This window comes from Vanacampus margaritifer, chromosome 18 (assembly GCF_051991255.1).
Source record: "Vanacampus margaritifer isolate UIUO_Vmar chromosome 18, RoL_Vmar_1.0, whole genome shotgun sequence".
Lineage (NCBI taxonomy): Eukaryota > Metazoa > Chordata > Actinopteri > Syngnathiformes > Syngnathidae > Vanacampus > Vanacampus margaritifer.
Window position 1 is genome coordinate 6,824,395 of NC_135449.1, and position 24,957 is coordinate 6,849,351.

The following is a 24,957-nucleotide window of genomic DNA, read 5'->3' on the forward strand; positions in this document are numbered from 1 at the left end:
TCACATCAAATCATCAGTCAACCCGGAGATGTGGCGCAATAGTGTGGAAATCATTTTAAAAGGGATAACCTTAAATAAGGTATCCCAGTAGCATGTAATTATTTGAAACGCTAGTAGTTTTCATGTTTTAATTCTTATTTAAATCATTTAAATGTATTATTATTATTTAGAAAACTGTAGTTTAATTGGAATAGATAATCCGTATTTTTCCACCCAAACTTCATTTTTTATTTTTATTTAAATGTATCATTTAACTAACACTGACACAGGAAAATAGAGTTGCAATATTCGCCGAGCTTCAAGGGGGCAGCGTTTAGAAAATCGCTGTTTATTTCCCACCAAACAGACAAAATGGAAACGCTTGCGCGGAAGTAGCCACAACCTCTGCCATTTGAAGCATTTCTACCCCCTTAAAATGTACATTTTCATCGCACTTTAACTTGAAATACATCTGTAAGCGGAATCCTATAGAGCTAGCGGGTTTAAATGGTTGCGTATCTTGGTGAAAATTGAGAAAATTGCTCGCTTAGACATAGTAAACATAACTTGTGTTGTTTAGTTTCCTTCGTAACATCGAAAGCTGTCATCACTTTGTACATTAACGGGGTCTATTATCATAATTTCCTTTTTATTTTTTTCTTATTAAAATCAAAATGCACCGGAGAGGCGTCGGTGCGGGCGCCATCGCCAAAAAGAAGCTAGCAGAGGTAAGAAAACATTCGATTTAATTCAGTGTTATGTCATTAAAATATAACAAACATCTGAGTTGTCAACACTGAAAGCAAACCTCATATATAAGCTAAGAAAAAATAAACATCACCAACAATAAAATTCAGAAAAAACGAGATTATAACACTGTGTAGTTTATTACACATAAAAGTTAAGTGTTTGAAAACAAACAGCCCTAAAAAATGTTTTTTATGAAAATGTACTTAAAATTTAAGTACTACTGAACTGTTTGTTCTTGGGCAGGGATTTTTTCGAATAAATACATAAAGTAAAATGTCTTGATTAATTGACACCATTGTCGATAGATTGAATTGCATGCAAAAATTGCATTTTCTTTTCAGGCCAAATACAAAGAGAGAGGAACTGTTCTTGCAGAGGATCAAATAGTTCAGGCAAGTTTATTCACTTTATATTTGAAGCGTGTCCACATTTTGTACGTGTGATGCATGAATTGTTGCAGTTATGTACCAACAGCAGCATGTTGGTTATTTTTTCTTCTCAAATCTCTCAGATGTCCAAGCAGCTGGACACATTCAAGTCCAACCTGGAGGAGTTTGCCAGCAAGCACAAACAGGAAATCCGCAAGAGTTCCCAGTTCCGGGTCCAGTTTCAGGAGATGTGTGCCACTATTGGAGTTGATCCGCTTGCCTGTCAGAACCACTATTAAGAAGAATGTTTGAACATACTCTTAAGTGTCTTTTTTTTTTTTAAATACAAGTTTGTTTTGTTGACAGCTGGTAAAGGTTTCTGGTCAGAGATGCTTGGCGTGGGCGACTTCTACTATGAACTCGGCGTGCAGATTATAGAGGTTTGCTTGGCCCTCAAGCACAGAAACGGAGGTTAATTAAATGATAACATCATTTTAGCAACATCACTGAGGGCACATGAGTGACACAGACTTTTGTTTGTTTTTTTGCTAGGACTCATCACTTTGGATGAACTCCATCATAGAGTGCTTATGGGACGCAGTAAATACGCTCAGGATGTCAGCCAGTAAGTTTCTCCAAGACAATAGTTTCTAATTTGATGCAAAGGCGAAGCAAAGTCTTCACGTTGCATGATTAAAGCCGTTACATTAAACCCAGGGATGATTTGGTCCGAGCCATCAAGAAACTCAAAGTCATGGGCAACGGTTTCGGGATGATTCCGGTGGGTGGCTCTTACTTGGTGCAGTCTGTCCCGGCGGAGCTCAACATGGATCACACGGTGGTCCTGCAGCTGGCTGAAGTAAGCCTTACACACACACACACACACACAAAAACAAGTTTTGTATCTAATCCTTCAAACCGGTTCTGCTTGTCACTGATTTGTAGAAAAAAGGCTACGTGACGGTGAGTGAGATAAAGGACAGTCTCAAGTGGGAGAAGGAGCGAGCGAGTCACGTCCTGGTGAGTCCATGTCAATAGTGTCTAGGCCACAAGGAAAAAAATTAAGACGGGCTGGGAGATGATGGTCTTAAAATTAAATATTAAAAAACTTGTTAATACATCACATCATATTATAGCAAATCGGCCCCTTTAGTGTCAATCTGATCTGTGTTGTCATTGCCAGGACCACCTACTGAAGGAGGGCCTGGCCTGGCTGGACTCTCAGGCATCGGACGAGCCACAGTACTGGCTGCCCGCCCTCTTCTCCGAACTCACCTCCCGTGATGTCACGCCCGAGGAGGCCAATCAAATGAGCCCCTGACAGGGATGAAGTATGTGTAACCCCAGTTAAGCCCCTCCCAACATTTTGATATTCAAAATTATATAAATTATTTTCTAAGCCCCCATGCATCCGGTCAAGCTCCGGGAGAGAAAAAAATCCTGGATCCAAGCCTGAACCCCTGACCAAACCATGGATGGGGTGGGGACTTGTTAGCCCATATTGTGCCATTGCAAAGGGGGCGTGTTTAAGAATGCGTGAACAAAATGTCAGTACAGTGAACCCCTATCCAGACACGGCCGCTATAGGGGAAAATTCACAACATATGTACACCAAACCATATCATTTTGTGTGGGAAAAAAGAAATGTCTTAACATGCAATGTGAAACCTGAAGAACTTCTACTTAACACACATGGAGCAGCAACACAGAAAAAGAGCATACAGCCGAATCCTAATTATACCGCTTGTCTTCTACTCGTCCTCAGTACTACACTGACGGCAACACTCAATTTGGACTTCATTGTATGCTGGTAAAAAGTAGCAATAAAAAATACCACCTAAAATCTGCAGTATAGCAGGAGAACACTAATGTCTTCGCATCAACGTCAATGAGCCTTTTTTTTTTTTATGTCAGTGGACAGTTTATTGTCAAAATAAAACATGTCTTATCAATAACATTTAGACTGTTGTGATTTCTTTGAGACTGTGCAAAGCTTTAGCAATCTTTCAGCTAGCATTTTTCTCCTAAAAGCAGTGATTCTCAGCCGCTCGATTGAGACCAAAAGCGGGTCATCGAAATGTGGTAATACGGTAAATAACATTTTGAGGTTATCAACTAGTTTGCCTTATGGTGGTCACGCGGCAGAAAAAAGCACATTTAGTTACCGCCGTCCTTACTGTGAATTTTATATTAACGGGCAAGATGTTTTTCATAAACATTTTGATTGTAATGCTGACCTTACTACTGCTTTTGTGTAGGTTAGACTACGACACATTCCTACAAATGTACAATTAGTAAAATGAAGTTTAACCCACTTGCCTTTAATTTATGGAAAATTATTACCTCAACGGGCATTCGCCGAAAATGCTCATACTTGGGGTGGAATGGTACATTGACATTTAATACACCTCTGTACCATCCTGAGGTCCTACAATGAACATGCAGTATTTGACAAAAAATAGTTGTCAATTTTATCTTCTCATGCGATAACACTCAAGTTATGATGCTTTGGTACAACGTAGTCAGTGTACAGCTTTTATAGTGTAATTATTATTTTTTTTTCAAAATAACAGTATTGTCTAGAGTAGACCGATGGCAACAAAAGTGAGTACACCCCGAAGGGCAGGTGTGTTAAATGTCGTGTTACTGCTCTGACTCTTTCCGAAAAGGAAGACCTAACTGTCAATAGTATAAGTGACATTTGGTGGATTTAATTTGTATATTCATTTTTGTACATGCAGTTGTCACATTCATTCTAATCCTGTGTAGTTAAAAATACGTATACATATTCATAAATGCTATTTTCGAAAAATAGATTTTCTTGTTTGTCAACTTCTATATAAGTAAGTCTCGACTTAGCGGCAATAGGGAACTACAAAAACAGTTGAGAATCACTGCCTCGTTTCAAAACGCCCAAGACCACCTTTCTGCTTTGAAACCACTCATTTGCTTCTTTTTAGGAACACTTGGCAGCAGGTGGTTTTCAAAGTCACATCTCGTGACTGTAGACGTGGTCTTCAAACACGTTCTGCTCCATGTCGTCGCAGATGAGCGTGCAGAAGGGACACACTTGGTGATTGCGCTCGTGACACTCCACCTCTGCCCGCGTACTTCCCGGGAAGCTCTCCAGGCAGTGGCGGCACATCAAGACCGGCTGGTGGAGGTGGAAGAACACATTAAAAACATGTCAAAATATAAGACCCAGACTTAGACAGCCTAATACAAAAAGTGCTTTGCTGCTATCTTGTGGCATTTGTAGGCAATAGTCAATTACTCCTGGATTTTTGCAATTTTTGGATTTTGCAGAGGATGATCACATTTAAAACACAATATATGAGGTTGTTGTTTCTCTACCTGGTCTTCCTCGTCATCTACAATGCTCACTGCAAAAAAAATAAAAAATCATCAGCTAAAGATCGATATTAACTCATTCACTGCCATTGACAGCTATAGACGTCAAAAATTCATTCTATTAGTTGACTTTTTTTTTTCAATTTTACTTAAGAGTATGAAAACCTTTAATTTTTTTGTACATTTAGAACAGATATAAAATTTGTGCTAAATTGTGAGTTAACTAGTGAAGTCATGCGATTAATTACGATTACAAATTTTAATCGCCTGATGCCCCTAATTTTTAATAATCTTTTCTTTAAAAAAATATATATATATATATATATATTTATTTATTGTTTTAATTTTTAATAATCTTTTTTTTAAGAAAAGATTATTAAAAATTAGTGGCATCAGGCGATTACAATTTTTAATCGAAATTAATCGCATGACTTCACTCGTTAATTCACGATTCATCACTAATTTTATATCTGTTCTAATACAATAAAACAAATCTAGGTTTTCATATTCTTGTTAAAAAAAGTGGGGAAAAAATGTTAAAATAAATTTTTGACGGCTATTGCCGTCAATGGCAGTGAATGAGTTAATGGCCATATCAATAATGCTAATGCTAAACTAGGCCATACACTGACCTACAGGTATGTTGTCATACGACGGGTCACACGTCTCTGGTGTGTCCGGCTGTGTTGTGCCACAGAGGGGTGTCGGGGTGGCGTCAGGGTGCACTGAGTGGGCGGGCGGTAGTGTGTGAAACTCATCCAAAGTCCTGCGCAGCTCCTCAATGTCATGTGTGAGCTTCTAGCAACAAAATGGAGGCCAATGTGAGGACAGCAGCAAAATGTGCAACTTTAACAAATAAAAGGAGATGTTTACTTGGTTTTCCTGAGCAAGCTCCTGGTTGTGGCGTTTCAGCATGGACGTCAAATTGTTTTTCTCTTCGATCACGGCGTCTTTGTCTGCGATCATTGTGTGAGCTTCTCGGAGTTGCAGCTTGAAGACCAAAAAAAGGCGTGTGCAACAAGACAGGAACTATGATGCACAATTATGAGAAAACTGGACTAGTCGTTAGCATTAGCATCTCTGCCTGACCTGTCTGAGGTTCAGGGTTAAAATCTGTTCTCTGGCCTATTTTGTATGGAGGACCAAAACTGCCAAAATTCAAAATAAATAAATGACTAAATAAATGACTAAAAGTGAAAATAAAAACAGATATTAAAAATATAATTTGAAAATTAAATACAAATGTATTTATTTATGTATATAAATATTTTTGTTGTTCCATTTATATTTATTTATTTTTATTTAAATTTTCAATTATATTTTTTATATACGTTTTTATTTTCACTTTCAGTCATTTTTTAAAATGTATTTAGTCATTTATTCATTTTTAATTTTGGCAGTTTTGGTCCTCCATAATTTTGTACCTCAGTTGGTAGCAGCAGTCCGTTGTCGTCACCTGAGTTTGGATTGGACTGTGTGCATGCAGCATTATGTTCCTGAAGCTCCATCTGATTGGTCATGTGGATCAACATCTCCTCCTGGAGAAAAGACGCAACACAATGCTGACATGGTCATAAGCATAGACAAAGAAAGTATGGGCAAATCAAACCTTCAAGCGCTGGATTTCTTCACATTGTTCCTGCAAAGTGCACAAGAGATGCTCGTTCTGCTCCTTCACCCGACAAAGTTCTGATGCGAGTTCATCGTATTTGTCCTGTGAAGCACACGGTCAACTTGCGCACGTCCGTCATCGTCACGCACGATCTTCGAAAAAGACCTTCAAGACAGCAGCTTCTCGTCTCTCCTCCCGCAGAGCTTTTTCCAACTCTTCATTTTGTTGTCGGATGTGATACGCCTCGTCCTTCAGAGCCGCTTTCTCTCGATCGCTCTGCTCCACTTGTTCCTGTTTCCACACAACATCCATGTGAGGACTCATTCAGAAATAGCTACCCACAGAAATGCAACAGGACAGATTTCTTAATGACATGTGCTAGACAAAATTCTCACTATTTTAATTCCACAAGTTTGAGGGAACAATTTGGGGAGGTATCTTTTGTGTCCAGGTCCTGGATGGATTATATGGTTGGAGAAGTTTTATGTGACAAAATGAGACCCAGTCTTTGAAGTACGAGATGTCATTGACCTTGACGTGAGTTGAACACGCAACCTTCTGATCTGGAGTCAGACGCGCTACCATTGCGCCACAAGGTCTTGGTGCATAGGAATCCACAGAAATGCAACAGGACAGAATCCTTAATCACAGGTGCGAGACAATTTTTTCTCCATTTTAATTCCACAAGTTTAAGGGAATAATTTGGGGAGGTATCTTTTGTCTCCAGGTCCTGGATGGATTACATGGTTACAGAAGTTTTATGTGAAAAGATAAGAGCAAGTACTTGAGGCACGAGATGTCCTTGACCTTGACGTGAGTTGAACACGCAACCTTCTGATCTGGAGTCAGACGCGCTACCATTGCGCCACAAGGTCTTGGTGCATAGCAACCCACAGAAATGCAACAGGACAGAAACCATAATCACAGGTGCTAGACAAAGTTATTTCTATCTTAATACCACAAGTTTAAGGGAACAATTTAGGGAGGTATCTTTTGTCTCCAGATCCTGGTTGGATTACATGGTTAGAGATGTTTTATGTGAAAAGGTCTTGTTTATACATGGCTAGCCACAGAAATGCAACTGGACAGAATTCTTAATCACAGGTGCAAGACAACAAGGTTCTCAATCTTAATAATAACACAAGTTTGAGGGAATACTTTGGGGAGGTATCTTTTGTCTCCAGGTCCTGGATGGATTGTATGGTTGGAGAAGTTTGATGTGAAAAAATAAGAGCCAATCTTTGAGGGACTATATGACATTGACCCTGACGTGAGTTGAACACGCAGCCTTCTGATCTGGAGTCAGACGCGCTACCATTGCGCCACAAGGTCTTGATAAAAGACTACCCACAGAAATGCAACAGGACCGAACCCTTAATCACAGGTGCTAGACAAAATTCTCACTATTTTAATTCCACAAGTTTGAGGGAACAATTTGGGGAGGTATCTTTTGTCTCCAGATCCTGAATGGATTACATGGTTAGAGAAGTTTTATGTGAAAAGATAAGATCCAGTGATTGAATCACAAGATGTCCTTGACCAGTCCTTGACCCTGACGTGAGTTGAACACACACCCTTCTGATCTGGAGTCAGACACGATACCATTGCACCACAAGGTCTTGGTACATTGCAACCCACAGAAATGCAATAGGACAGGATTCTTAATAACAGGTGCTAGACAAAAATTTCTCAATCTTAAATTAATAATACCACAAGTTTGAGGGAACAATTTGGGAAGTTATCTTTTGTCTCAAGGTCCTGGATGGATTATATGTTTGGATGAGTTTTATATGACAAAATAAGACCCAGTCTTTGAATCACAAGATGTCCTTGACCCTGACGTGAGTTGAACACGCAGCCTTCTGATCTGGAGTCAGACGCGCTACCATTGCGCCACAAGGTCTTGATACATTGCAACCCACAGAAATGCAACAGGACCGAATCCTTAATCACAGGTGCTAGAAAAACATTTTCTTTATCTTAACACCACAAGTTTAAGGGAACTATTTGGGGAGGTATCTTTTGTCTCCAGATCCTGGTTGGATTACATGGTTAGAGATGTTTTATGTGAAAAGGTAAGAGCCAGTCTTTGAGTCACAAGATGTCCTTGACCGTGACGTGAGTTGAACACGCAGCCTTCTGATCTGGAGTCAGATGCGCTACCATTGCGCCACAAGGTCTTGGTACATGGCTACCCACAGAAATGCAACAGGACCGAATCCTTAATCACAGGTGCTAGACAAACATTTTCTCTATCTTAATACCACAAGTTTGAGGGAACAATTTGGGGAGGTATCTTTTGTGTCCAGGTCCTGGGTGGATTATATGGTTGGAGAAGTTTTATGTGACAAAATGAGACGCAGTCTTTAAGGCACGAGATGTAATTGACCTTGACGTGAGTTGAACACGCAACCTTCTGATCTGGAGTCAGACACGCTACCATTTCGCCACAAGGTCTTGGTGCATAGCAATCCACAGAAATGCAACAGGACAGAAACCATAATCACCGGTGCTAGACAAAATTATTTCTATCTTAATACCACAAGTTTAAGAGAACAATTTGGGGAGGTATCTTTTGTCTCCAGATCCTGGTTGGATTACATGGTTAGAGATGTTTTATGTGAAAAGATAAGAGCCAGTCTTTGAGTCACAAGATGTCATTGACCCTGACGTGACTTGAACACGCACCCTTCTGATCTGGAGTCAGACGCGCTATCACTGCGCCACAAGGTCTTGGTACAGTGCAACCCACAGAAATGCAACAGGACAGAACCCTTAATCACAGGTGCTAGACAAAATTCTCACTATCTTAATTCCACAAGTTTGAGGGAACAATTTGGGGAGGTATCTTTTGTCTCCACATCCTGGATGGATTACATGGTTAGAGAAGTTTTATGTAAAAAGATAAGAGGTAGTCTTTGAGTCAAACGATGTCATTGACCCTGACTTGAGTTGAACACGCAACCTTCTGATGTGGAGTCAGACGCGCTACCATTGCGCCACAAAGTCTTGTTGATACATGGCTACCCACAGAAATGCAACAGGACATAATTCTTTATCACAGGTGGTAGACAAAATGTTCTCAATCTTAATAATACCAGAAGTTTGAGGGAATACTTTGGGGAGGTATCTTTTGTCTCCAGGTACGAGATGGATTGTATGGTTGGAGAAGTTTGATGTGAAAAAATAAGAGCCAGTCTTTGAGACACCATTGACCTTGAATTGAGTTGCACACGCAACCTGCTGATTTGGAGTCAGACGGGCTACCATTGCGCCACAAGGTCTTGATACATTGCAACCCACATAAATGCAACAGGACAGAATTCTTAATGACAGGTGCTAGACAAAATTCTCTCTATCTTAATACCACACATTTAAGGGAACTATCTTTTGTCTCCAGGTCTTGGATGGATTATATGGTTGGAGAAGTTTTATGTGACAAAATAAGACACAGTCTTTAAATCACAAGATGTCCTTGACGTGAGTTGAACACGCAACCTTCTGATCTGGAGTCAGACGCACTACCATTGCGCCACAAGGTCTTGTTGATACATGGCTACCCACAGAAATGCAACAGGACCGAACCCTTAATCACAGGTGCTAGACAAAATTTTCTCTATCTTAATACCACAAGTTTGAGGGAACTATTTGGGGAGGTATCTTTTGTGTCCAAGTCCTGGGTGGATTATATAGTTGGAGAAGTTTTATGTGAAAAGATAAGAGCCAGTGTTTGAATCAATAGATGTCCTTGACCCTGACGTGAGTTGAACACGCACCCTTCTGATCTGGAGTCAGACGCGCTACCATTGCGCCACAAGGTCTTGACACATTGCAACCCACAGAAATGCAACAGGACCGAATCCTTAATCACATGTGCTAGACAAAATTCTCTCTATCTTAATACCACAAGTTTGAGGGAACACTTAGGGGAGGTATTTTTTTGTCTCCAGATCCTGGATGGATTACATGGTTAGAGAAGTTTTATGTAAAAAGATAAGAGCTAGTCTTTGAGTCACAAGATGTCATTGACCCTGACGCGAGTTGAACACGCAACCTTCTGATCTGGAGTTAGACGCGCTACCATTGCGCCACAAGGTCTTGATACATTGCAACCCACAGAAACGCAACAGGACCAAATCCTTAATTACAGGCGCTAGAAAAACATTTTCTCAATCTTAATAATACCACAAATTTGAGGGAATACTTTGGGGAGGTATTATTTTGTGTCCGGGTCCTGGATAGATTATACGGTTGGAGAAGTTTTAAGTGACAAAATAAGACCCGGTCTTTGAATCACAAGATGCCCTTGACCCTGACGTGAGTTGAACACGCAGCCTTCTGATCTGGAGTCAGACGCGCTACCATTGCGCCACAAGGTCTTGGTACATACTGTAGCAATCCACAGAAATGCAACAGGACAGAATTCTTAATCACAGGTGCTAGACAAAATTCTCACTATCTTAATTCCACAAGTTTGAGGGAACAATTTGGGGAGGTATCTTTTGTCTCCACATCCTGGATGGATTACATGGTTAGAGAAGTTTTATGTAAAAAGATAAGAGCTAGTCTTTGAGTCACAAGATGTCATTGACCCTGACGTGAGTTGAACACGCACCCTTCTGATGTGGAGTCAGACGCGCTACCATTGCGCCACAAGGTCTTGATAAAAAACTACCCACAGAAATGCAACAGGACCGAACCCTTAATCACAGGTGCTAGACAAAATTTTCTCTATCTTAATAATACCACAAGTTTGAGGGAATACTTTGGGGAGGTATTATTTTGTGTCCGGGTCCTGGATAGATTATACGGTTGGAGAAGTTTTAAGTGACAAAATAAGACGCAGTCTTTGAGTCACAAGATGTCCTTGACCCTGACGTGAGTTGAACACACAGCCTTCTGATCTGGAGTCAGACGCGCTACCATTGCGCCACAAGGTCTTGTTTATACCTGGCTACCCACAGAAATGCAACAGGACCGAACCCTTAATCACAGGCGCTAGACAAACATTTTCTCTATCTTAATACCACAAGTTTGAGGGAACTATTTGGGGAGGTATCTTTTGTGTCCAGGTCCTGGATGGATTTTATGGTTGGAGAAGTTTTATGTGACAAAATGAGACTCAGTCTTTGAGGCACCAGATATCATTGACCCTGACGTGATTTGAACACGCAACCTTCTGATCTGGAGTCAGACGCGCTACCATTGCGCCACAAGGTCTTGGTGCATAGCAATCCACAGAAATGCAACAGGACAGACACCATAATCACAGGTGCTAGACAAAATTATTTCTATCTTAATACCACAAGTTTAAGGGAACAATTTGGGGAGGTATCTTTTGTCTCCAGATCCTGGTTGGATTACATGGTTAGAGATGTTTTATGTGAAAAGATAAGAGCCAGTCTTTGAGTCACAAAATGTCCTTGACCCTGACGTGAGTTGAACACACAACCTTCTGATCTGGAGTCAGACGCGCTACCATTGCGCCACAAGGTCTTGTTGATACATGGCTACCCACAGAAATGCAACAGGATCGAATCCTTAATCACAGGTGCTAGAGAAAAATTTTCTCTATCTTAATACCACAAGTTTGAGGGAACTATTTGGGGAGGTATCTTTTGTGTCCAGGTCCTGGATGGATTATATGGTTGGAGAAGTTTTATGTGAAAAGATAAGAGCCAGTGTTTGAATCAATAGATGTCCTTGACCCTGACGTGAGTTGAACACGCACCCTTCTGATCTGGAGTGAGACGCGCTACCATTGCGCCACAAGGTCTTGACACATTGCAACCCACAGAAATGCAACAGGACTGAATCCTTAATCACATGTGCTAGACAAAATTCTCTCTATCTTAATACCACAAGTTTGAGGGAACACTTTGGGGAGGTATTTTTTTGTCTCCAGATCCTGGATGGATTATGTGGTTGGAGAAGTTTGATGTGAAAAAATAAGAGCCAGTCTTTGAGACACAAGATGTCATTGAACCTGACGTGAGTTGAACACGCAACCTTCTGATCCGGAGTCAGACGCGCTTCCATTGAGCTGCAAGGTCTTCATAGTAGTTTAGCCAGCGGAATGCAACAGAACAGAACTTTTAAAGGTGCTAGGAATACAATAACAAGACATTTTGGAGAAGAGTAGGGCTCCAAGTTAATGGGAACACTTTGGGGAATTTCTTTTTGTGCTCCAGGTAAAGGATGGAATGCTAAGCTTGGAGGAGTTTTTTTGTGTGAAAGAATAGGAGATACTGATTTTATAGATGTGTATTTTTTACACTGATGTATTTAGTAAGATTGTTATACTGATTATTTAATATATTTTACACTGATATTTTTTAATATGTTGATTTTTTTTTACCAGAAAATATACAGTAAACAGTAAAGTACTTCCATAAATGTTTTCTAGAAGCAAAGAAGCTGACTGTCCCGACAGATTTGCTTGTGTAGTGCATGAAGCTAATTTCCTGTGGGTTTTATGTGTGCGTGTGCGCGTCTGTGTATACATGCGTGGTAATGACCAGCAGGTCATTGTCCTTGCCGTTTGCCGCACTTTGCTCGTCGTTATCATCCTGTGCTTTGAAGCAAAAGGGCGTACTGGCACCGCACACCTGACCCGAGCTGTCCACGTAGCAGAACTGGTAGAAGTCCAACTCATCTTTGGGCAGGTAGTAATCTGTTTAACAAATGTAGATTTGATGTTAAGGCTATATCACCCGGTTTTAATGATGGCTACAGTTTGATCCTGGTACGGATTAATTCACTACATTTTTTGCCATGAGAAAAAAAGTATTTTCAAACGAGAACCATTTGTAATTGTTTGACTTTGGAAAACCTGAAGAACTTGAATGCAGATGATAAGAAGCTCAACCGCAACACAACAATGTGGATGACTCAGCAATAAAATCGAAGTGGGGAGTCCCACCTTTAAAATAAGCGTGCCTCGTCGATGACTGTTTTTGGCTTGAATCTCCACACGACTCCACCCACACGAAGGTGTGATAGTCCTTGGTGGTGCTCCAGCCCACCTGGAGAAATCAAAGGGAAAACTTATGCAGGCAGATATTCTTTATCTTCTGCACACACACAAAAAATATATATTACAGCAGCTTTTTGTGACTCTTCTTCGTGTGTCTGTATTTCTGTATCATACTGCCCCCTGGTAGCCAAGGCACGCATACCAGAGCACAATGTGGGGCTCGAATGGAATAATGGCATTTGTATTCATTATATGGAGTAAGATGATTTGAGATACGATGGTTTTGTGTCACTATTCGAGCCATTTACATATCTAAAGTATTATATGTCAACAAAAAATATGAATTAGTAATCACCTTAAAGATGCCCACCCAGTCACGTGGACTGGGCTGGAAGTGTGCAGGGAGGCTGTAGCAGCAGCTGAGGGATTTCGCAGGCAGGTACGAGTGCGGGACGTCCCTGAACGCCACCTGGGAGAAGGCGCCAGTGGAGTTGTGCATGCTGGAATAAAAAAATGCACACTGATATCAGGTTGGGGTGAGTGAAGACAACAGGTGTCACCGAGACATAACAGTGAAATGACACTTCCTCTTTTAAAAGTCTCTTTTGCCTCGTCTTTTTTTTTCTAAATCTAGAGTGTACTTGTTTATAAATTAAACCTCTTAAAAAGTCTGCACCGAACACCCTCGTTTAAACAACACCCACCATTTAGTCAGTTGTAAAAAAATATATACGTTTGTCATAAAGCGTCACGGTGACTAATAAATAATTAATAGAACAACAACAAGAGCTGAGATGACGACGTAAAGCTTGTGAAAGAGGATAAAACTTACATGTTTTTGTTGTTGTCCCTGCGCTCGACGAGTGAAGTCACTCGGATCTCCAAGTAACGTGGTGCGTTCACGGACCCTCGGATTTGTGCAAGTCTATGGACGTTGCTCTGGTGCTGTAATGAGCTGAAATGTGTTCATTTAGATTTTCTATACGTAAAAGCAAAGCAATATAAACACAGCACATGGATATAAGTTTGTTTTATTCATATTTATCTTAATAAGTTATGCCGTGATTTATATGTTGTTGTTGTAGAACTGTGTAACTTTTTCTCTTGAAGTCGTGCTCACACGCTTATTATTTTCGTGTATTTTCATGTGTGTGTCTGTGTAATGGGGGAGAGAACGTGTGGTGTAGCCGGCAGCTAAACGTGAACTTTATCCATTACGTCAGATGATAATCTCGCCAGATACCATATCGCTATAATTAAATTCCTAGATTAAATTATATGGCAAAAGATCGAGCTAGCCAGGAGTCGAACCTAGAATCTTCTGATCCGTAGTCAGACGCGTTATCCATTGCGCCACTAGCCCACTGAGTGGAGAGAAACGTCAGAGTTATATATAGATGTAAAATGTCACTTATACCACCAGAGGGAGACATGTTGCATCTGTACAATAGTTACATTTTTATATTCTATAATCAGGTTTATATTGTCTTGTTGTTTTAAAATAAATATACAAGAGAGTACATTTAATTTAGAATGAGAAGTTTAAATTCTTTTTTATTTAAATTTAATTTGTTTTTATCTTCCTATATATTTGTTGAAAATGTATTGATTGTACATTTAATTTAATTATTTGTAGTCATTTCCTATATGATTGACCTATTTTCAAGTCTAAAACTATACATTAGGCTTTTCATTAAAAAAATGGAAAAGAAAAAAAGGATGACATTGGTGATACACTTTTAATGTATGTTTTAAAATTATTATATTTGTAATATTGTAAATATATTTTTGAATATTTCAAATGTTTTTACAACATCAAATATGAAAAAAAAAATGCTTTGTCGTTCATGATACATTTTCAAAATGAGGATTGAAGAGGAATGTGTCAACACATTCAGGGTACTTTTTGGACGTTTTGTAATCTTGAAATATTGTAAAATATCTTAAAACCAAACCATAAATACAATTCACAAGTATTTCTGTCCAGTTTTCACAAAGGCCAACAAGGACCAACGACCAATCAGCGAGGAACTAATCAACATCCAATCAGAGTCGAGAAAGCCATGGTCTCCGTGTTGCTGATTGGCTAATAGCAGAAGTGGATATGGGAGCGTGAAACTCGAGTTGACTTGTTGACACTTTCGTGTTTTACTTCGTGTCAGTGTCAATAACAGCGACGCAGAAGCCGAAAAAAGACAACGAAACAGCGGCTTAACGGAAGACACAGTCCAACAGAAAGGGTTTGTGACGTTTAGAGCTTTTTTTTTTAAAGCTAGCAAGCTAAGTGGCTACTAGGCGGCAGAGCTGTCTCTGAAGTCAAACCGGCCTGTCTCCATGGGGATGTGGTAGCATTTGGTTTCCATGGCAGCATGACAGCAAGGCGTAAACTGAAGTACGTTAACCTCTTTTTACTCTCGCCCAGTTTACAACCCCAATAAACAGGATATATGCGTGTGGAATAGTGAAATTGAACCACATGATGATAATCCTAACCGTAGAATGGAGGCGACTCAGGCAGCTGGACTCTTCTTTTTAATCAAGACTGCTTCTTCAATTCCAAATCTTAGGTGTGGACTTTCCGACATTTATGTCTCTCGTGTTGTGTTATTGTCTGTCCGTGTGATAGTTCTAGCAAATGACATTCATTAATGCCAAGTAATTCTGAAATGTTAACACATTCCTCTAAATGACAACTCTATTTTATTTATACAGTAGACACTTTAAAATTCGCATTTATAACAAAATGCTGTATATAGATAAAAATGGAGTACACAATACAAGGAAAGTGAACATCATTTTAAAACAAATAAGACTAAAATAAGGGCTCAAGTGTCATGCTGTTTTGAACGCCAAGAAATCAAAATGGTGAACATCATTTTAAAACAAATAAGGCTAAAATAAGGGCTCAAGCCTCATGCTATTTTGAAGGCAGTTTTCAAAAATAGACCAAAAGGTCATAGTTTGGGACAAATGAGAGAGACAGCCCTGTTCCCTGTAAGACACATTGGTACCTCCAGTAGCAGCTCGTCAGTTTACCTAAGGCACCTGGCAGGTGTGTAGGGATGAAGCAGATCAGAGAGGTAATATGAGACCATTTTGAAATTTCAAAACATATTCCAGTTAATAGGAGAGCAGCACCATTTTGTTTTCAAGCTGCAGGTTCCGATGGCAACATTTGCATACTGTACCCTATCTGAAGCTGCTCTATTTAGTTACTGAGTGACTGACTTGCATCTTTTGTGAGGCATGTAAAGTGCAAGACTTATCTTTTATTATTCTGCATATTAACAAACATTGAATAACTCTGTATCCTCCATCATCTCTCCATCAAATGTGCAGAGATCTGATTTTTCTAATTGCTCCCCAGATCCCAGCGATGCCCGTCTGGCCCAAGCTCGCCATGACAATATGACGCCTGCTTCCTTTTCTCCTAGAGAAGCTTACGGCTCCATCTTGACGCACTTTGGTATCTCCTTTTGCATTGGCGTGGCCATGCAGGCGAAGGCGAGTGACTGAGAAAGACACACAAGGTCACTTGGATGCTGAAATAAATGAATCGACTGTGAGTGTTGAATGTGAAGCAGTAAGAATTCGATTTTAAAATCACACGAGTGCCTTTTATCTGTGTGTTTATAAATTTAACTTAAATCTGTTTTTAATTTAATATAATTTACATTTAATCTTTACTTTTTTAATTTGTTTTAATCCAGCATCATTTAATTAAATAATTTTTATTTTGTCCTCATTTGAGCTCAATCGAACTCAAACATATGCATTTTTATCCAGCTGTTGACATTCAATGTGAACGGTAACACAAATCCTGTTGTGTAACTAAAGCCAGCAAATGTCATCACGCAGGCTGACTGGGCCTTGAGTGAGGATTATCCCCATCATTGGATCCCAGCACTGACACATAGCACCCCAACCTGGCCCACTTTGTACCTGCGATGCCCCCTAAGGCCCTGCCTTGCCTCCATAAATGATTCACAGTAAGAACACACGTCTGCAAACTCATCGTTAACATTAGTGAGATCGTATCGGAGTACAAATTGGAATTCATTCTTGACACTACACTCCGAATAATCTAGTCCCCATTATGCTCCTGATTAACTTTTTGCAGTTTTAATGTACCCAACTATGTACACACTAACAAGGTTCAATACAAGAACACTGTCAGAGAGTGATTCATTTAACAATATGCTTATGTTTGTAAAACTGTACTACATAATTCTGAGAGCTCATTCCAATGTTTACTTAGTTAGCTAAATGAGAGGTTCAGTAGTAGATATTGTGAAATGAATGCACATTATACTGTACCAAAATGAATACCTCTCTTGACGGTGTCACATTCGAAACAAACCAGGCTCTCGTATCCCGACATTGCATAAAGTCTCATTTGTCACATTTGTGTGTTCAGGATGACTCTCCCACATGGAGATGAACAGCAGGAAGAAGGCCAGGAAGCAAACGTCATAGTGACAAACGTCTACAAGAGGCGGAGGAGGTTCAAGAGGAGGTACTAGACCTCCTTACCTGATGTGCAATGCATTTGCAAACCATTCTTTATATTATTTACCATATTTTATTTTACAGCTTTTTTCTCATTTTTTTCTCACTCAAAATTCTACACACAACAGCCCCTCATGAAAAAAGTTATTTGAAATTTGAAATGTGTAGTTTGATTAATTAAAAAATAAAATGGGAAATCACATGAATGAATCTATTTTGGAATAAGGCTATAACATAACAAAATGTGGAAAAAAGTGAAGCGCTGTGCATACTTTCGGGATGCACTGTATAACTTTTGAAAAAGTTCGGGAAAAGTTTTGTCCTATTTTAAAAAATATTTCTGAATTAAGTTGACTAAAAGTATTTTGGGGAAAAGTATTATAGTTCCCCCAAAAAGTTGTACCTTTCGGAAAAAAAAGTTAAATATTTAGGAAAGTTATATATTTATCAAGAAAAAATCCAAAAAAGTCACATATTTCTAAAAAACATTTGTATTTTTTCAAGAAATTTAAGATATTTTTGAAAGTCATATCTTAATTTTTTTTGGTATATTTATTAGTCATGTATTTTTTTGTCACATATTTAAAAAAAAAAATCTGTTTTGTATTTCCCCTGCCCCAAAAATTAAAAAAAAAAAATTGTATTATATATTTAAATAAATATGTATATTTCCGAACAACTTGTATAGAAAATGTAAGTATGTAGAAAATAAAATGTATAAAACAATAACAAAATTTGGAAAAATTGACTGTGAATACTTTCTGGTTGTTGCCATGGCGATGGAGAAGCGGCTGTTCTGTCCCTGTGTGTCTTTTCCTCTCTTCCAGATGAGTATGGATTAACCTGAGCAACTGCAAGTATGAAAGCGGTAAGATAAGAACACATCACAAAGACAACCGAACACATCTTTTGGTATAAAACACGGTTTTGTATTTTGAATGATCAGTGCGGCGTGCCGCTCGCCGCTACGGCCTCAAAGTGTCGGCGGACGGAGACGACTGGACCCTGATGTGGTCCGACTGCTCCGTGTCTCTTGAGAGGGTAAAGGCCATGAAGCAGTACCAGGTAGTCTTCGCTGGAAAGTGTCGTCCTCCATCTTTGTAGTCCAGAGAAAGAAACCTTCACATGTGTGTTTGCTGCATTCCAGAAGATCAATCATTTCCCCGGGATGATCGAAATCTGTCGCAAAGACACTTTGGCCAGGAACTTGAACCGCATGTTGAAGCTCTTCCCGAAAGACTACAACATCTGTCCCAGGACGTGGTGTCTTCCCGCAGAGTGTGTTTGTTTGTTTGTTTTCTCCACCGCAAAACCACCTCAAGTATTTTAACCCCGCCTCCATTTTCTTTTAATAGCTACTGTGACTTCCAAGCGTACGCGCGTCTCCGAAAGCATGCCACCTTCATATGCAAGCCAGACTCGGGCTGTCAGGGACGGGGCATCTTCATCACAAGGTCCAGTCGAGACGTTCAGCCCGGAGAACACATGATCTGTCAGCTTTATATCACCAGGGTGGGTGCTCAACACATCAGAGGTGACAGTAAGTTGCATACATTACTCACATGAAACTAAAACATAACCATTACAGGTGGACCTCATTTGACATTTTTCAAACTGTTCAGTTTTGTAGTATTAGTGTTAGACAACACCAAGTTGCACAGACATGTGCATTGAATTCACCTGTAAAGGATATAGTGCATTTTCGGTTCATTCTAAATTTCACCGTAAATCTGAATATCCCTATCTTTTTCCAAGTTGTGTAAGTCGGAAGTCTTAAGTCTGAACCTTCACATTTCAAGCAGGTCCCATCTTGGTTACTGTGGCAAAAAAAATCAATCGAGTTGAGTCATGACTTAAGTCAAGTCATAAGTCAAGTTATACAATCTATCTTATGCCCACTGAACAGACCTGTGGAGGTCTGCTTGCAATTCTGCTGTGTTCAAACCCGCGATGGCCCAAAATTAAGCTTCTTTTTTTTTTTTTTTACAGGTATGTATGAAAATACCAAGACAAATTCTAGCCAGCCCCTGCGCAGATGTAGACAGCACGTCGTGCTAAACTTAGAAAACAAATAGGGCTGGGTATCGATTCAAATTTCATCAATGGATTCCATCTCGATTCACAAGAATTCAGTTCGATTTGGATTTTTTTCTGATTCGATTCGATTAAATCCAATATTGATTAATTATGGAACATCAATTCTTATTAAAAATCAAGGGCATGATAAAAACTCCACAAACATTAAATTCCAAATAAAATTTTGCGGAGGCAGTAACTGGTTAAATGATTTAGTTTATTAATGAAAGTAACACGTGTTATAATCACTTTAAATGTTACACAAACATTGACATCATCAAGGATGAGATGAAAATATTTTCATAATTCTAATTCGATAATTGTAAATATAAATTAAAAAGATTCTGAATTGTGCTAAAGTGCAATAAGTCAGGTGACCTGACTCAGGTCTTTCATAAATGTAAGAAAATACTTTTAAAGTCATAAAAATAAAAAATAAAGGCATTTAGAATTCTATTTTCTTAAGAATTTATGGGAAAACAGATATTAAAATAATCGATTCATGGTTTTATGAAACAATATCAGGCTCGAAAGGAAAAAGTGGAGTTTTTCTGAAGTTTTACCCAAGCCGGACCTAAGTCCTTAAATTGATGACATAAGTCTGACTCGAGTCAAGTCCCGTACCTCTGCAACACACACATACACTTGCACATGTACGCATATTCAAACTGTACATGTCTTGAATTCAGCCTTTAATCATGGACGGCTACAAGTTCGACTTGCGTATCTACGTGCTGGTGACGTCATGTGACCCGCTCAGGATCTTCCTCTTCAAGGAGGGGCTAGCCCGCTTCTGCACTACCAAGTACATGGAACCAGCGCTAGGCAACATGGTGAGGGATTCAAACCCAGAACTTTATGAGTTACCCTAAATGTGATTTAGTAACCTTCAATTTCTCCAATTAGGGCGAAGTGTGCATGCACCTGACCAACTACTCCATCAACAAGCACAAGGACAACTTCATCCGCGACGACTACATCGGCAGCAAGCGGTGCGTTGCCGTCGCAACGTGGCGGAAAAACAAGCAAGAAAAAGGTCTCACCGGTCCGGTTCTGGTTCCTCCAGGAAGCTGACGACGCTCATCCGGCAGTTGGAGGCGGCGCGCGCCGACGCGGCCAAGCTGTGGGGCGACATCGAGGACATGATCATCAAGACGCTGATCGCCGTGCAGCCCGTCCTCAGGCACAACTACCGGACGTGCTTCCCCCATCACGCCGCCACCAGCTCCTGCTTCGAGATCCTCGGCTTCGACGTCCTGCTGGATCAGGCCATGCGGCCGTGGCTGCTCGAGGTACTGCCAGGCCAGCACCTCCACACCTGAAAACTACAAAAGCAAGTTGAAAGGGATACTTAGCCATTTTCAGCGGTAAGAAAATATTTTGTCTAACGTCCTCATGACCAAACCCAGAAAAGAGGTAAGCCATGATTGGTCGTTACCTGGTTCCTTGAGCATCTGTGATGTCATTTTCAGTCGTGAAGAAGTGGCAAAATATGTTTTTAAAGGGATACCTGATTCATTTCAGCAATAAAAAGTTCATATTTTATGCAGAATTAATTTGCTAACGTCATTATTTTTCATGACATACAAATTATTACATTTAAAAACACGTTTTTTAACGACCAATCACAGCTCACCTGTTTTCTGGATTTGGTCAGCAAACTGAGCCCTGATTGGTCGTTACCTGTTTCCTGAGCGCGCGTGATGTCATCATTCATTCAGTCGACAGCAAGTGGTAAAATGAGTTTTTAAAGGGATACTTGACTCATTGAGCCATTTTCAGCAGTAAAAAGTTAACTCATTCACTGCCATTGACGGCTATAGACGTAAAAAAATTCATTTGAACAATTTCTTTTAGTTTCACATTTTTTTCCACTTTTGTTAACAAGAGTATGAAAACCTAGGAAAAAAATCTATTGTACATTTAGAACGGATATAAAATTTGTGATTAATCGTGAGTTAACTATTGATCGATCAATTACAATTAAACGTATCTAGAATTTTTTAACCTAATTCTGGTTACTTAATTCTGTCTGTTAGCGAGAGCCACTACATCGTGATAACTTACATTGATGTTTCTGCATTTGGCAATTTATTATTATATTATATTATTAGTATGGGATTTTTTTTAATGGGCTTTAGGTGAACTGATGAATACACACACGCTCGCACGCACGCACGCACACACACACACACACACGGACATTCACATACTCACCCACATACAAAAAAAAAATATATATATATATATATATATATGTATATATATATGTATATATATTTAAAAAAAAAAAAAAACATTTATTAAATTTTTTAAATTTATTTGGTTTTTTTAAAAAAAAAAAAAAGAGAGCAATGATGATGTCAAATCGAATGAACAATACTGAGCTCTCCTGGGAAAAAAAAAAAAACTATTGATCGATCAATTACAATTAAAAAATGTAATCATCTGATGCCCCTAATTAAAAAAAAAGAAAAGATTATTACAAATTATAAAGATTTTTTTCTAGGTTTTCATACTCTTGTTAACAAAAGTGGAAAAAATGTGAAACTAATAGAAATAGTTCAAATGAATTTTTGACGTCTATAGCCGTCAATGGCAGTGAATGAGTTCATCATTTCTCCAGAATATATTTGATAACTTCATTATTTTTCATGTACAATTAATACCTTTAAAAACATTTTTTTTTCCACTTGCTGACAACTGAATATGACATCACCTGTGCTGGGAACAGGTAACGACTAATCATGGCTCAGTTTGCTGACCAAACCCAGAAAACAGGTGAGCCATGATTGGTCGTTACCTACTTCCTCAAATGTCATCTTCAAATCGACAGCAAGTGGGAAAAATTGTTTTTAAAGGTATTCATTGTACATGAAAAATAGTTATAGAAATAGTTTTTTTTCTTTAATTAATACTCAACTCTTTATATTCCCAATGTCAACAAATAGGATTCCACCAAATTTAAAGCTGTAAGCCGTCTCATGGTTCCTCCACTTGGCTGGACGACACCAGCCAAACCGACAATGAGCCGCCGATTAGCATAAGCTAATTGGTGTGAAATCGACAGGTGAACCACTCGCCGAGTTTCACCACCGACTCGCCGCTGGACCGCGAGGTGAAGGACGCTCTGCTGCTGGACACGCTGCTGCTTATCAACCTGAACGCCTGCAACAGGAGCAAGTTTACCAAGGAGGAGCGCAGACGCTCCAAGGAACGTTTACAGGAGAGCCGGCCCAAAGTGGAAAAGTTAGACTCACCGTACATGTCCCTTTTTTTTTTTTTTTTTTTTTACAAAAACTATAAATACAGCATTTTTTTTGCTGGGTCAATAAAAGTTGCACTTTTTAGAGTGGACTGTAGGCAAAGGCTTAGCGACTCTGCTTTTGTGTATGATCTTGAAGGTCCGAAGAGCTGCATCCGTGCCAGGCAGCCTCAACCAAGCATACGGAGTCGTACGAGAGCAAACATTTGGGAGGCTTCAGGCGGATCTTCCCCAGGGAGGGAGGGGACAAGTACAATAAGTTCTTCTTGCAGGGAAACTCGCTGGTGCATACCACGGAAGCTTCCAGAGCCCGACAGGAGTGTGCCAGGTACCTCCTACGTGAAAAATTACCGCTAACCGGATGTACGTATGGATGGGTCATAATATGGCCTTACATTAAAATCTCTATTGATTTTTTTCTCTCGCCGTCTCATATAGAAAAATCTAATTACAATGACATTACATAAAATAAGTTTGTTTTTTTTCATCTTGTAGGATTTATTTAATTTCTACTGTTCCCCAACAGTCATTTTCCAATGTGTTTTTAAATTAATTTCTCATTAGATAATTAATTGATTTATTATAAATAATGCCATAAAACTTGCATGCAGTATACTTTCACCATTCTAAAAAAATTTTTTTTTTTTATAATTAGTTAATTAATTTGCCAAATTAAATAAATTACCAACAACCAAATTAATTAATTATCTAATTAATTAATTAAAAATAATAGTTAAATTAATCATATGGATTAGGAACATATTGCAATTTGGGAGGTATTTTTGTTTTGTTTTTTTGTTAATTAAAATACCACAACATAATTGGTAAATATAATAATAGCAGTAAATATAAATTTCACAATTTAAATATTGCCTGAATTGATGCAAAATTGTCACTTTTCTGTCCATGCAAGGCAACTAATGCAGGAGCTACGCGACAGGCAGAGGACCGAGACCCTCGTCCGGCAACGAGACTCTCAGGGCGAAACGGCAGGGGAGCGCCCCAAACCTCGACCGGCACCACGCAGACCCCCCGCCACCTACCCGGTGAGGCTCTGAAGCCGCCGCGAGAGGGCGTACGCACGCTCTTTTGTCCCAGGATGAATTGGTGGCCTCCTCTTTGACCCCACTGGCAGCATTTAAATGAGCCAGATGATGCTTGTGCACTTTTAGTGCCACCACATGCAAATGTACGGAGCCCCAGACTTTTAATTGTGGCCTCACTACCGATATAATGTGTGAAAAAAATGATAATGTGAGGCCATGAAACACTAATTTGGAATAATATTATCATTCCTGGAGCGCACCTTGTTTTAGAAATGTTAAGGTAGCGTGTCTAGTGAAGGTGCGCTCCATTTGTTTACCTACATGTCAAAATTGTCAAAAAGGAATAATATTCAATCAACAAATAACTATTTTTTACACGGTATACCTTTTTTGTGGCCATAAATTAATATATTGTGTTAACAATTTAATATTTTGTGGCCACCATTTTGTATTTCGTGCTCACGTTATATGATTTTCACAAGTTAGTATTTCGCATGCAAGTTAGGCCTATTGTGTGGCCTCAAATTCGATTTTTTTTTGCTCACAATATAGTATTTCAATTAAGCATTCATATTTCGTGGCCAGAAATGAATATTTGTTCTACTCGTTATACGTTTTTTTGCTGCCACAAATTTCAAAGGGTAGGTGCGCTCCATTTGTTTAACCTGACGTCCCAAGTTATTCATGTGAATGAAATTAAATACACAAATCAGTATTTTGTGTTCACGTTACACCTTTTTTATGACCAAAATTGACCTATTGTGGTCACAATTTAATAATTAATGCCCACAAATTAATATTTTCTGCATGTGTTATACTGTACATATAAGACCTGGATTGTTCTCGCATTTTAGACATTTTTCCAGGCCAAAATTAGCATATTGTGGCCAAAATTTACTCATTAAAATCAGTATTTTGTGGCCACAAATTAGTATTTGGTGTTCACGTTATTCTTGTCAAATGTTTTATACGCACATAAATTTTATGTTTGTAATAGAAAATGATAAGGTAGAAGACATGGCCTT

At 39.2% G+C, this 24,957-nt stretch overlaps 3 protein-coding genes and 18 non-coding genes across 29 annotated transcripts in view; 2 read left to right on the forward strand and 19 right to left on the reverse strand.

The window, feature by feature from the left end:
• On the forward strand, window positions 1-4,293 carry snf8 (SNF8 subunit of ESCRT-II). 2 transcript variants are annotated; one of them, XM_077550718.1, is made up of 9 exons: window positions 1-707; window positions 1,071-1,121; window positions 1,241-1,379; window positions 1,464-1,568; window positions 1,650-1,722; window positions 1,815-1,956; window positions 2,043-2,117; window positions 2,281-2,428; window positions 4,058-4,293. In XM_077550718.1, exons 1-8 carry the CDS (start codon window positions 654-656, stop codon window positions 2,416-2,418), a joined length of 777 nt encoding a protein of 258 aa, XP_077406844.1. In that variant the 5' UTR covers window positions 1-653; the 3' UTR covers window positions 2,419-2,428; window positions 4,058-4,293. The 2 variants fall into 2 exon arrangements, with proteins under 2 accessions (XP_077406844.1, XP_077406843.1); XM_077550717.1 differs by lacking the exon at window positions 4,058-4,293 and having other exon boundaries at window positions 2-707; window positions 2,281-3,052.
• On the reverse strand, window positions 3,789-13,903 carry calcoco2 (calcium binding and coiled-coil domain 2). 2 transcript variants are annotated; one of them, XM_077550716.1, is made up of 11 exons: window positions 13,869-13,903; window positions 13,392-13,536; window positions 12,983-13,085; window positions 12,564-12,733; window positions 6,226-6,351; window positions 6,058-6,162; window positions 5,873-5,986; window positions 5,322-5,438; window positions 5,081-5,246; window positions 4,452-4,480; window positions 3,789-4,251 (listed from the first exon to the last, which is right to left on the reverse strand). In XM_077550716.1, exons 2-11 carry the CDS (start codon window positions 13,533-13,535, stop codon window positions 4,087-4,089), a joined length of 1,239 nt encoding a protein of 412 aa, XP_077406842.1. In that variant the 5' UTR covers window position 13,536; window positions 13,869-13,903; the 3' UTR covers window positions 3,789-4,086. The 2 variants fall into 2 exon arrangements, with proteins under 2 accessions (XP_077406842.1, XP_077406841.1); XM_077550715.1 differs by lacking the exon at window positions 13,869-13,903 and adding an exon at window positions 13,741-13,836.
• On the reverse strand, window positions 6,588-6,659 carry trnaw-cca (transfer RNA tryptophan (anticodon CCA)). Its single transcript has one exon. It is a non-coding gene; the product is annotated as a tRNA-Trp (tRNA).
• trnaw-cca (transfer RNA tryptophan (anticodon CCA)) lies at window positions 6,864-6,935 on the reverse strand. The gene has a single exon. It is a non-coding gene; the product is annotated as a tRNA-Trp (tRNA).
• Window positions 7,321-7,392, reverse strand: trnaw-cca (transfer RNA tryptophan (anticodon CCA)). Its single transcript has one exon. It is a non-coding gene; the product is annotated as a tRNA-Trp (tRNA).
• On the reverse strand, window positions 7,892-7,963 carry trnaw-cca (transfer RNA tryptophan (anticodon CCA)). The gene has a single exon. It is a non-coding gene; the product is annotated as a tRNA-Trp (tRNA).
• Window positions 8,169-8,240, reverse strand: trnaw-cca (transfer RNA tryptophan (anticodon CCA)). Its single transcript has one exon. It is a non-coding gene; the product is annotated as a tRNA-Trp (tRNA).
• trnaw-cca (transfer RNA tryptophan (anticodon CCA)) lies at window positions 8,446-8,517 on the reverse strand. Its single transcript has one exon. It is a non-coding gene; the product is annotated as a tRNA-Trp (tRNA).
• trnaw-cca (transfer RNA tryptophan (anticodon CCA)) lies at window positions 8,722-8,793 on the reverse strand. The gene has a single exon. It is a non-coding gene; the product is annotated as a tRNA-Trp (tRNA).
• trnaw-cca (transfer RNA tryptophan (anticodon CCA)) lies at window positions 8,998-9,069 on the reverse strand. Its single transcript has one exon. It is a non-coding gene; the product is annotated as a tRNA-Trp (tRNA).
• trnaw-cca (transfer RNA tryptophan (anticodon CCA)) lies at window positions 9,531-9,602 on the reverse strand. Its single transcript has one exon. It is a non-coding gene; the product is annotated as a tRNA-Trp (tRNA).
• Window positions 9,810-9,881, reverse strand: trnaw-cca (transfer RNA tryptophan (anticodon CCA)). The gene has a single exon. It is a non-coding gene; the product is annotated as a tRNA-Trp (tRNA).
• Window positions 10,087-10,158, reverse strand: trnaw-cca (transfer RNA tryptophan (anticodon CCA)). Its single transcript has one exon. It is a non-coding gene; the product is annotated as a tRNA-Trp (tRNA).
• trnaw-cca (transfer RNA tryptophan (anticodon CCA)) lies at window positions 10,368-10,439 on the reverse strand. The gene has a single exon. It is a non-coding gene; the product is annotated as a tRNA-Trp (tRNA).
• On the reverse strand, window positions 10,649-10,720 carry trnaw-cca (transfer RNA tryptophan (anticodon CCA)). The gene has a single exon. It is a non-coding gene; the product is annotated as a tRNA-Trp (tRNA).
• Window positions 10,929-11,000, reverse strand: trnaw-cca (transfer RNA tryptophan (anticodon CCA)). Its single transcript has one exon. It is a non-coding gene; the product is annotated as a tRNA-Trp (tRNA).
• On the reverse strand, window positions 11,209-11,280 carry trnaw-cca (transfer RNA tryptophan (anticodon CCA)). Its single transcript has one exon. It is a non-coding gene; the product is annotated as a tRNA-Trp (tRNA).
• trnaw-cca (transfer RNA tryptophan (anticodon CCA)) lies at window positions 11,485-11,556 on the reverse strand. Its single transcript has one exon. It is a non-coding gene; the product is annotated as a tRNA-Trp (tRNA).
• On the reverse strand, window positions 11,765-11,836 carry trnaw-cca (transfer RNA tryptophan (anticodon CCA)). The gene has a single exon. It is a non-coding gene; the product is annotated as a tRNA-Trp (tRNA).
• Window positions 12,663-24,957, forward strand: part of ttll6 (tubulin tyrosine ligase-like family, member 6) — a 15,833-nt gene continuing 3,538 nt past the window's right edge. Inside the window, exons 1-15 of one of the 7 annotated variants that reach the window (XM_077550707.1) lie at window positions 12,695-12,725; window positions 15,199-15,276; window positions 16,404-16,540; window positions 16,895-17,025; window positions 17,454-17,551; window positions 18,375-18,413; window positions 18,492-18,610; window positions 18,693-18,823; window positions 18,901-19,057; window positions 20,311-20,454; window positions 20,528-20,613; window positions 20,688-20,913; window positions 22,692-22,882; window positions 23,026-23,214; window positions 23,800-23,932. In XM_077550707.1, the coding sequence (XP_077406833.1) occupies window positions 16,445-16,540; window positions 16,895-17,025; window positions 17,454-17,551; window positions 18,375-18,413; window positions 18,492-18,610; window positions 18,693-18,823; window positions 18,901-19,057; window positions 20,311-20,454; window positions 20,528-20,613; window positions 20,688-20,913; window positions 22,692-22,882; window positions 23,026-23,214; window positions 23,800-23,932 (1,740 nt within the window). In that variant the 5' untranslated portion in view covers window positions 12,695-12,725; window positions 15,199-15,276; window positions 16,404-16,444. The other 6 variants (XM_077550709.1, XM_077550706.1, XM_077550705.1 and 3 more) reach the window with 6 other exon arrangements.
• On the reverse strand, window positions 14,327-14,399 carry trnar-acg (transfer RNA arginine (anticodon ACG)). Its single transcript has one exon. It is a non-coding gene; the product is annotated as a tRNA-Arg (tRNA).